The sequence below is a fragment of the Artibeus jamaicensis genome, unplaced genomic scaffold, assembly GCF_021234435.1.
Source record: "Artibeus jamaicensis isolate MK-2021 breed Jamaican fruit bat unplaced genomic scaffold, CSHL_Jam_final contig_935, whole genome shotgun sequence".
Lineage (NCBI taxonomy): Eukaryota > Metazoa > Chordata > Mammalia > Chiroptera > Phyllostomidae > Artibeus > Artibeus jamaicensis.
Window position 1 is genome coordinate 1,483,162 of NW_026522016.1, and position 12,244 is coordinate 1,495,405.

At 32.7% G+C, this 12,244-nt stretch overlaps 1 protein-coding gene across 1 annotated transcript in view; it reads left to right on the plus strand.

The window, feature by feature from the left end:
- Positions 1-12,244, plus strand: part of LRP1B (LDL receptor related protein 1B) — a 1,762,610-nt gene that overhangs the window by 1,169,345 nt on the left and 581,021 nt on the right. The window contains exons 25-26 of the mRNA XM_053655128.1: positions 3,477-3,674; positions 5,143-5,347. Coding sequence (XP_053511103.1) covers positions 3,477-3,674; positions 5,143-5,347 — 403 coding nt within the window. The remainder of the gene's footprint in view (positions 1-3,476; positions 3,675-5,142; positions 5,348-12,244) is intronic.

Here is a 12,244-nt window from a genome sequence, read left to right on the forward strand (position 1 = left end):
CTGATCAGTGTTTAAAAATTTCTTTATATACTCAATATTTTTAATAAATTTATTCCTAGATTCCTTACCTTTTATTGTTGTGGTTGCTAATGTGTGCATATATATATATTTATATATTCATATTTAATTTTGTCTTTTCAGAAGCTGTTGTATATAATTTTTGTGTAAAATTGGTAATAAATCCCTCTTCCATCTCTTTTGCTGTCAACACTGTTCTGTTTTCTGTCTCTATTCTTTTGCCTTTTTCAGAATGTCATATAAATGAAATCACATAGCATGTAGACTTTAGAGATAGGCTTCTTTCACTGAATGTACTGCATGCCTGTCTGTTTCTTCATTCAGACCCTCCTCCTAGGTCTTTATGGTGCCAGTGGGCTAAGAGGAGGTCCTGCACCAGTCTGAGACTCCCTCCCACTCTTTTCAAAGTGATTGTGGGGTTTGCCTATTACTTGTGCTAACTTCTGTGAGAAATTTTCCCTGTCAGCCATCCTTTATGCGTACTGGTTTCTGAGAGCTGAAGACATCCTCTCAGGAACTTTCTGCACTTTGATTTCATTCCCTTCTTCTCATATTGCGGGCATTTGGTAATAGCTGTCTTCCAATGTTAGGGAAGATGGAACCTGTATTTTTTTTCTTGTCTCTCTCTCTCTTTTTTTCTTTCTGGATTCTTTGTTCTTCTGGGAATATATCTTAGAAGAAGCTCCAAAACATTACCTTGCAATTTTATCACTATATGTTTTTTACTGGTATTAAATGTAATTTTTTTTGGCAAATAGCTGCTGCAACAATAATTCAGCACTTGACTAAAGGCAAACTGTAAGCCAATGGATGAGGAAGCTGTTTAGAGCTGAAACGTCACTAGTGTGAAGAAATAGCTGACTTCCTTTAGCTGAGTCATCATTCCAGCCTTTTCTCCTACGCAGTATTTCTTTTGCTTATTCCACAGAGTGGAATTTAATCTTGGGAATTTAATATTTATAATAATTATTAAATGTATATTAAGTATTATTAAATATTCATACTTTAATTATCAATTTCTGTAATAACTCAGTATGTTACATATTTATAAATAAATAATATTGAGGATCAGAGAGTTTAAGTAAACTTTTTAACGTTTATATAACTAGTTGATAGCAGTGCTTCCTCTTAAACCTGCATTTTCTCACTCCAAGTCCATTATTTTTTAACTACATCACAGTTACTACCACATTTGTATTTACTGTTATGGTTTTCAGCTTAAAAAACAAAATTGCATACATTATTTAATTGGATTCTGATAACAGCAGTTTAAGTTAGATTGAAAGTAGGTTATCCTTAACACTGTTTCACAAATAAGGGCATTTAATTTTTAAAGAGATAAAGAATTTTTTAAAGGCAAGCAGTTGTTTCATAGCCAGAGCAGAAAATAAAATAGGGTATCTTACTTTTCAATAACTGTACATCCAACACAATCATTTTTATATTAATAATGATACATGCTGGATTTAAAGTGTTATGAGTATTTATTTTATTGGGAGCTATTTGAAACTAGTTATTTTGTAATGTTTGATATCTTGTGTTTGTTAGCTATTGTCATAGCAATGTTATGCAATAAAATACCCAATACTGTGCAATGAATAACCACATTACCTAAAGTGATTACAAGACACATAATTTTGGCTTTCAAGTTCTCAAATCTTCGGAGCAATCCCTGTGGCCTTGGCGGGGCCTACTAACTGTGCAGGCAGCAGCAGGTCTACTAGGTGGCTCTGCTGATCAAGGCAGGGCTCTCTACCACGCAGCGATCAGCTAGTTTCTTGGGATGTATCCAGTTCCTCTCCACATTTATTCATTCAAAAATACTTAGTTAATGTGCTGGAAAGAGCTCCCTAAAATAGAATCATGTCCAATGGAAAAAAAATGGCATCAATTCCCCTATGATCAAGGATAACCAGCTTAGGTTCACACCCTTTTGAATCTGATACCTATATAACTTCCCCTGGCATAGCTTTTAGAGACATCATAATGACCAATACAGACAAGATCCCTGTTTTCATACAGCTTACTAGCTACTGAGGGAATTAATGATCAACAAGTAAATACTGATTTTTAAATATACTTCAAACAGAATAAATAGGCTATGGTGGTATAATAAAGATAGATGTTTATTAGGTAACTGATCAGGGAAGATCTCTCTGTAAAGATGAATTAATAGAAGAGTAAACCTCATTGCAATTGACAGAAACCCAGTTCAAATTAATTTGAATAGATAAATGCATTGGCTTACATATACAAAGTGCTGGACATGAAGATTTTGAAGGAAGAAACTAGTCGTATGGATAACTGGAACTATCGATTTGAAAGTTCTTAGAACATGGTTTCTGCTCAGGTCATCACTGCCTCATTTTTTGTGACTTTTTTTCTCTTCTGCAGTACTACAAATGGACTCCTCCAAGCTGCAAGGACATTCACCCTGGCAACTTTAGTCTTAGAGATTTGTGACCTAAGAGGAAAAGAGAGTAGTTCCCTTCAGTATGAAACCTCTCCAAGTTTACAAACCCATTAACCTAACTTAGATCTTGCATCCACCTCCTGGGCCAATCCCTATGGACAGGTTTGCTCATATTCAGAAGACAGATCTAGATTTGGGATAGGGAAACCAATTTCTTAAAGGAAAGCACAGAGAGGAGGCACAAACATGGAAATGGGGGAAATCTTTGAAAGACTGACTCTCTCTCTCTCAAAAATGTATTCATCAAGCAGAATTCATGTTCAGCTTATATTAGTATGTTAGACAGTAATTGGCATTGAACTTGATGCACTTTTGAAATAATAACATAATTTTTGTAACTTTCAGTTATTGAAACATTTTTTTAGGTACAAAAATATAAAACTTTAATCTTATTTCTTTTTTCAAAGCTTTCCCCTTGTTCTGTAATCCCACACTTAAAAACTACTGGGGAATAGTGTACTCATGACTTTTCTGGACTGTGGAAAACACTAAATCTTCATTCTACTGGGGACCACTCTTAACTTTATGCCCATTAACTCTTTTGATAGAAATCCTATTCTTATATGTCTCTCCTTCTTGGATCTTTAGGCATGTGATGAGCTTTGAGTGGAAAGCTAGTTCTAGCTATTTCTTAGCAATTTCAGTGGTGTTTCTTGGTTTGGATTGTCAGCAGAAACTCCATTAAAACAGAAAAATCTTCCATGATCTTTGAATTTCAATAACTGTATTCTTGTATTCTTTCATTAAAATCAAGTATATAATAATCTAAGGAAAAATTTATGCCTTATTTTAATAAAAATACATATAAAACCAAGTTTTAAGCTTATTTTTAATTTTAGATTAGAATAAATTGTTTCTTAAAAATAGAAAAGTATATAATAAATTTTACTTTTAAATGAATGAATTTTGACCTCATATGTTTTATTCCAACTACTGAAGCACATAAAAATTTTCATAAGTTTATTAAAAATAAATTTAATTTCAGATCCTTTTGAAGCATTCATCATCTTTTCTATTCGCCATGAAATCAGAAGGATTGATCTTCATAAAAGAGATTACAGTCTACTTGTTCCTGGATTGAGAAACACAATAGCTCTTGATTTTCATTTCAATCAAAGTTTACTTTATTGGACAGATGTTGTAGAAGACAGAATATACCGAGGCAAGCTTTCTGAAAGTGGAGGTATGTATGTTACAATTTTGGCTTGCTGTTTATATTCATTTCTAATTGAAATTTTAAGAAAAATATGTTGTAATCCAAAGGAGTTTTGATTACTCTTTGGCCTTTTTTTGTTTTTTTGTTTATTGGTTTGTTTTTAATCTCCTGCCTCATATATGTAAAACCAGGGATGCCATGTGTATGTGTGAGGATATGTTGGGGGAGTGAGTGGTGAAGGCCTATGGTGTTCTCTCCATTTGTATAATTGTGGACTGTTGCCCTGACATGTGGTGAAAAAATATAATTATAAGAAAACAAAATGCCTATCTTCTACATACTAACAGTTACATTTGTGAGTTGAAATAATTTGTCTTTTATTTTGTTATAATATTTCAGCATATCTCAAAGAAATGATGAAGACATTTTTAAAGAGATACATATTCTTGCCATATTTAGACTTAACTCTTCTGTCTAATCTAGGCCTTTCTTAACTAGAAAGGCTTTGAGATAAATATATGTAATACTTTTCTTGATTATATGTGTGTAGCATTTCAAGTCCGGATGTTTCTATTAAATTTAAATCTCTCCCTAAATCATCATAGTAATTTTGGAAAAATGATGCTATTTAAACACACAATATAGTTATAATGGGTGAATTAGTGTCCTGTGTCATTGGAAAACGCTGATTTGAAGTGATGGGATTAGGCGGTTAACTATTTTAAAAACACACTTTAGATATCTAACTATACTGGTAATGTCATAAACTGTGGAATGTTATTTTATGAGAAAAATGTGTTTTTAAAATACTATTTTTAAATTGCGGAAGAGGTGGATAAATAAGAGTACTGATGGACATCAACAAATTTCTTATTTTCATTTAGACCACAGTAATGCCTGTTTCTGTGATTTGTAAACGTGTTACATGTTGCAAATCTTACAGCCTGGGGCAGGGTGAGAAGAATTTGATTTGGGCCTTATCTCTGCTCAGGTTAAAAGCAGTAAAGCTATCATATCTGTCATGCTTCTAAAAGGAGTGGGTGCTGATTAACTATAATGTTGTTGCCCCAGGCAACAGAAAAGGTAAATGTTTCTCTTTATTCCACCCATGATGATGGACATTTAAATTAAATTGCACTGATTTTAACCAGCACATCATTATTATTCCCACAATCCTTTGTTCTGTCTAAAAAGTCAGAAACAAGAAATAACATTTTTGCAGCCCAAATATTGTTATTAATTTCAGAGTTGTTTAAAAATGATATTTTACTGTCATTGAAATAACCTGAGAGATTAAAAGTTGCTGGTGAGAAAAATCAGTTAATTCTAAATTGGGGACCTTTTTAGTTTCTTTGTCAGGTATTACTTTTATACTCTCCCTCACAGTTAATAAGATGTTTAAGTACTTGGTGCTGCTAATAAGTAGGCCTTTTCCTTTGTGCTCAACATGTTCCTTAAATGGGTAAAAGTGTTTTATTTCTCTCTTTTGTTGTAGGAGTAAGTGCAATTGAAGTGGTTGTGGAACATGGCCTGGCAACCCCAGAAGGACTGACAGTCGACTGGATAGCAGGCAACATATACTGGATAGACAGCAATCTGGATCAAATTGAAGTGGCCAAACTTGATGGGTCCTTAAGAACTACACTAATAGCAGGAGCCATGGAACATCCCAGGGCTATTGCTTTGGACCCAAGATATGGGTATGGAAGTTTAACTTTCACATACCCAATTTGGCATAAAAATGTAATTATTCATATTAATGTTGATTTAATTTATCTCAGAAATTATGAGTCAAAGAATTCATTTTGTACAAGTTTACATATTTGTGTATATGTTTATACATAATTGTGTATATGCATACATATATATGTGTACACACATTTGTATATTTACATATACACACATACACATATGTGTGTATACATATACACACATATCTATATCTATATATTTATACCTATATATAGATATAGTTATAGATATACATTTATTGCCATGAGTTTGGTTATAAAATTTTGACATCAATATTTTTAGAGGATATAAATATTATTTTTAAAAAATATGGGCATTAGGCAGGCCTTATTGAAAATTATTGCAACTCTATTTTAAAGCAGTAATTTAATGAATTTCTCTTTGACTTGCCAAAAATGCTGTAAATGCGTCTAATGGTTGCAAATCACAGGGCCAATCTTGGATTCAAACCGTCACAAATGTTAACCACCTCAGCATTTAGTTATTTTGTATGTACTTGGAATCAGTTTAAAGGAAAATTAGGACAAGCTTGAAGTAGTCCATCAGTTAAGTGCTGGATATTGGAACATTTGAAAGACAAAGCATATGATTCTGGAAAGCAAGGTCAGGTGTTGAGTCACTGTGCCCACTGTTCATCTGCATGTTCCTTTGTGAGAGAGCAGAAGAGAGGCACTGGTTTGGAGCCAGAAAATGAGGGTTCCACTTCCTGGCCAATCACTTATTCTTTGGAGAAGCTACCCAGTTATATTATCTTCTCTTAGATTTTAGTTTTCTCCTTTGCAAATTAAAGATAAAAGTGATGATGATGATGATAATGATGATAACATTTATCTATCATCAGGTTGTTATTGAGAAGACAGTAAATCTGTGGGAAGTAATATATAACTAATATATATGAGAATGTTTTGTTAGTTCTGTTAATTATTTATTTTCCTGGTAATTGTTCTGTAAATTCAAAACCATTATCATGTCTAAAGGGTAGTAGTAAAAACCATTTTTTTGGCTCTGTACCTCTAAGTGATACAAAGTCCAGGGAGCACCAACTGGATTGGAGTGTGGACCAGTTAATGAGATACAGAAGAGAGAGAAAGGAGTTTCCTGTTTGGTCAGCTTCCTGGCCACACTGACCTCCTTGTGCTCTGGTTTATGCTCAAGACCAGAAATCAGTAGATTGTGAAGTTTGTTGATTTTTCTTTTCCTCCCTTCGGACACAGAAATTAAAGGGGCAAAGCAATTTGTGAAGAACAGGGTTCCAAACTGGCAACCCTATTTGAATGTGCTTGTTTTCCCTTCCACAGGATTTTAAATTTATTTGAATTAGTTGCCAAAACTTAAAATACTGAAATATTTTACATACAGCTGTGGATTTCTGACTTCTTTTGAAAAACTAGGGAGATTTGGCAGCAGTGCTCAGAGCAGTAGCTGTATCTTTTAGCTTGGGGCTATGTTCTCTGGTTTACACAGTTTATACTTTCCCATTTCACTAATTATCTCCTATAATAACAATTAATTCACAGGAGGAGATGTGCTATGTTTAATGAGAAACCCCCTTTTACAAAGAGACTGTTTTTGAGGTTATAAGCAGATTGCTGATCCTGACCCTGAACTTCCCACAAAAGTTCATTGTTAATAGAGGCTATACACTCAATGTAACAGCACCTGCTGTGAAATTTTCATCTATTATCCCTGTCTAGGTTGTACCAGCACCTTATCTGCATGAGATAAGCACTTTTCTGTATAAGGTAAAAGCAGTATTTTAGAGAAAGTTTTAGTATTTATACCAACAAAATAAGAAAACTGTGAATGCCTCCCAAATTACAGTTGGCACACAGAGAGGTACATGAAACCCAAAACAAACAATAATATAGATGTATGAAAGTTTTAAAAATAATCTGATGAAACAAAACACTAAAGCTGGGAGTTGAAATTTCATTTTCTACAGCTTTGAACTGATACTACTTAAGATAGATTTAGTCTGTTTGGAGAACATTCCACCTGATAGGAGAAAAAGAAAATAAACACAAAGGACGCACAGCTCCCAGATACTATTTCAGCAAAAATATCAGAGGCTATTTTAGTGATAAAAGGGGATTTTCAGAAGGAAAAATCCTCTGACACTGAAAGTTAGAATAGAGCTCACCTGTGAGTAGGGGAAACCTGATAACACTTCAGAGAGAGTTGGTGCCTTTTGTTATTAATGGCTACTATGATACTGTCAGGCTGATTAAGATAACTACAATAGTAATAATTCTATTTTTAAAGGGGTGAAGACATAAAACACATAATTTTTAGCATAAATGTCCAAAGTTTCAAAGTTCCAATGACAGTACTAATTTATTCATGTCCAAAAATGAATTGAAAGATTGAAAGGTTTAGATGTCCTGATAATGGTAGAATTTTTACTGTTAAAAATAATTTTATAAATATTGATACAACTAAGAAATTAGGTTTTTATAATCACTTTCAAAGTCCAGTAGTAGCAACTACATTTTAAAGTATATTTAAATATTAAAACATTTCAGATTTATTGAATATTTTGGTTAAATGTACATACATATTTTTATTTTTCTTTTTTAAAATTTATTTAATTATTGTTCAAGTACAGTTTTCTGCCTTTTACTCCCATCCCATGCTCCCCACCTCCCTCCCATTTCCACCCTCCTTAATTGCTGTCCATGTGTCCTTTATACTAGTTCCTGTAAATCCTTCCCCTTTTTCCCCTGAAATTCCCTCCCCTCTCCCCTCTGGTCACTGTCCCCTTGTTCTCTATTTCAGTGTCTTTGTTTTTATTTTGCTTGCTTGTTTTTTTTTTGTTGTTGTTGTTTAGCTTCCTTTTAAGGGTGAGATCATATGGTATTTGTCTTTCAACACCTGGCTTATTTCACTCAGCATAATACTTTCCAGTTCCATCCATGCTGTTGCAAAGGGTAGGAGGTCCTTTCTTTCTGCTGCATAGAATTCCATTGTGTATTATGTACCATAGTTTTTGGATCCATTCATTTACTGATGGGCACCTAGGTTGCTTCCAGCTCTTGGCTATTATAAATTGTGGTGCTATGAACATTGGGGTGCATAGGTTCTTTTGGATTGGTGTTTTAGGGTTCTTAGGATAAAATCCCAGCAGTGGAATTACTGGATCAAAAGGCAGGTCCATTTTTAGTTTTTTTAGAAAATTCCATACTGTTTTCCACAGTGCTTGTACCAGTCTGCAATCCCACCAACAACGGATTAGGGTCCCCTCTTCTCCACAACCTCTCCAAGGCTTGTTTGCTGCTTTGTTTATGATGGCCATTCTGACTGGTGTGAAGTGGTATCTCATTGTGATTTTAATTTGCATCTCTCTGATAGCTAGTGATGTTGAGCATCTTTTCATGTGTCTCTGGATCCTCTGTATGTCCTCCTTGGAGAAATGTCTGTTCAGGTCCTTTGCCCACTTTTTAATTGGGTTGCTTGTCTTCTTAGAGTGGAGTTGTGTAAGTTCTTTGTACATTTTGGAGATTAAACCTTGTCTGAGGTATCATTGGTACATACATATTTTTAAAAATTAGACCTTTCATTAGGTAGACTGAGAACACAGTAAAATTAAGCATGTGTGTGCACAGACACACTCATACACTTCACTGTAAAGCCAAGCTACGCACAAGAAAAGCAGCACTGAAAAATAATTTGTGCTGTTAACATAAAAAGAAACATAAGATGTCCCCCTATTTCTCAAAGTATTCATGAAACACATAAGGAAACTGTGAACCAAAATTGATAGGAGTCCCAAAGACATGTACACATCATTTGAAATATTTTATTTTACTATAAACCCATGATCATTTTTGAGCAATGTTATTTGTATAAACACTTATCTTTCCTAGTAAATCATCATATTTCTGGTGGTAAGCAAAGTTGCTTCCAAGTCTATAAAATTTTTCACTGCTCTTGATATATATAATTGTTCCAAGTAAATGATCTTGGTAGATATAATTGTGCTAATAGATTAATGCATATATATATATGTATAGCCTTTGTTTAAATGTAACTTACAGGAAATTCAAGGATATACCTTAAAATGTAATTTATTCAGTAAAAAAACCCAGCTAATATCATAAATTTTGTTCATGAAAAATGAAATTAAAAGGGTTGGCAACCAGCCACTTTGCTTCCTCAGCACAGCTTGAAAAAAACACCAGCAAATACAGGGTGCAACATTAGCCCCGTAAAACACATACATTATGTAAGGTTCCCACAGTAACCAAACTCTTTGTAACCTGTTTTACAGATACCAGAAAAGAAGTGTATTTTAATCAGATATTTTTCATAGAATCTACTGGTCTTCATTTTACATTATAAAGCATATTCCTTCATGTTACATCCCTTTAGTATTCTGGGTTTCATGCAGTATCCCAAGTGAGTAGTTACTCCAAGAAGGAAAATTGGGAGTCTTAGGGAGGAGACATTTTTTATTCATTCCATTTTAAGGAAATTTACTTCTTTCTAGGGTGACTCAAATGAGTACATGAATCCCCTTTAAATATCAAGCTTACTATTGGGATTAAAGGCATCAGGAAGCCCAGAATCTACTCAGCAGCACTCTAGTTCTTGAAATTCCCTTGCCTTTATTCTTGCACAGCTGTGTGGTGTCTTCCTGCTCCAGTGCTGGTGTTTAGTTTCCCTTTGTTATAATAACTGGCCTCTGCAGTAACAATTGGTGAAAACAGGTATAGTAATTGTGAAGATTAAAAACATCTAAATAAAAATTTAATTTTATCTGAAAGTGTTCTTAAACAAAAATAATAAATATATTCATTTTAGGAGACTTAAAGATTATAGACAAATAGCCTCCTTTTTTGCCAAGATTATTTACTTTCACCTTCTGCAGCTTGACCTGATATATGGTAATGGCCTTCCCATGCCTGTGATGCTACAATCTGTTCATGGTCTATTGACCCAATTTAATCCTGATAGAGACTAACCCATGAATGCAGAAACTGTTGAATCAGTACACTGTAATCTCTTTTTAGAAAGCAATGTGGGTGAACATTTTCATATGTCCTATAAAAAAGGATATTCAGTTTTATTATTTGTGAAGAAATAATACAATTATCGAAATGCTAATACATTGAACAGTAAAAATAAAGCAATATGGGAAAATATTCTTTTGAAATACCACATTGTAAGTTACACCTAAGAGTGCCTAGATTTTTATGAAACAATGATCCTTGAAATCAACTTTTTAAATTGATTGTAAATTGACTTATGGCAAGGTTAAGAACTTTCACTCTTAATGAAACTAGATCTAGAACATGTTATTTTATTAAAAATGTTGGAAATTTCCCATCTGAATTGACTACAGATTAGGGTCATAATGACCACTAAAGAACACCATGATGTGGCAATATTTAATAAAGAAATGAAGGGATCACTTATTTTAGAATGCTGAAAATTATCCCTAGCCACATCTTATTTTGTCCACTGGAAACATCTATGAAGAGTCCACAGCTCCTATTTCTGGTAACTTATACACAGCTGTGCAGAGCTGCTGATACGTGTGTTGGAACTGCCTCAACCATGTGAGGCAGAACTAGGCAGAAAGTTACAAGGGAGACATGAGGTCTCCATTTGCCTAGATCTCGTGGTGGCTTATCCATAGGTACTCAGAGTATCTAGGACTCTCAAATTCATTATATTTGTTTTCAGATATTATTTTTACAAATCTTTTTCAAATATGGATATCACCATAAATTTGAGTGATGCCATGTTGATTTTGTTTCTATTTTAAATATTATTTTAAATATGAAGTTTAATGGGATGCTAAAAAATAACAACTTGTGTTAGTGAAAAAATGTGTGCATCCAAAAGTAAGTTTGAAGTAAAACATATAATTCCTTTCCTTTTCATTGTTTAAAAAAAATTCAGGTACTTGACTAAATACCTTACTAACTTTATATCAATTAAATGTTGTTTCATTTTAACAGGCAACACATTTTATTTATCTACCTATATTTATCTATATATCCATTTACTCTTTTTCTGTGTGTGTATATATATATATATATACATATACATATATATCCATTAATTTATGCATATATACCTGGACTAGTATTTTTCATATAAAACAATTCTATCTTTAAATATTAGTCTTTTCAGGAAAATATTCTAAGCAATAAGGTTTTATAAATGTCCTCTACTGCATTTTTAAAATTTTATCTTTTTATTCAATTTTTAGTTATTCACACTAATAAACTTTTATTATAAGGATTGTCTGATACATAAAATAAAAGGATTTACATTACAAACTCCCACACATCCATTCCAAAACTTAAACAATTTTCATTACATTGTCCACTGATATATTGTTTCCCAACAGTTCACTTAATTTATTCAAATATTTGGTGGTTAAACAATGAATAATTTCAATATTATTTTTATGGATATGGTTCCACTATCAGGGAGATGGAAACTCATAATGCTACAAATGAAATTAAACATAAATTTATTAATAAATTTATATTTATTGAATGTAATATAATTTATATTTATTATATTAACTAACATATATAATATATTATATGCAATTTAATATTTTTTAAAATATACATACTCATTATTTGAGAGTCATTCTATGACATGAACCTAATCTTAAAACTTACTTCTCTGAATTCTTTTTCCATGGCTTTGACTCACGGTTATTTTATAAAACTAATCTATGTCGTGTACATGATAGTGCACTATTTAAATATTGATATTACCATTAATTATAATTATTTTAATTTCTTTGACAGTTTAGGAAAACTGAAATTTTGCTTTTAAAGTATCATCTATGAATATATATGTATGATTGAACAAACACAAAT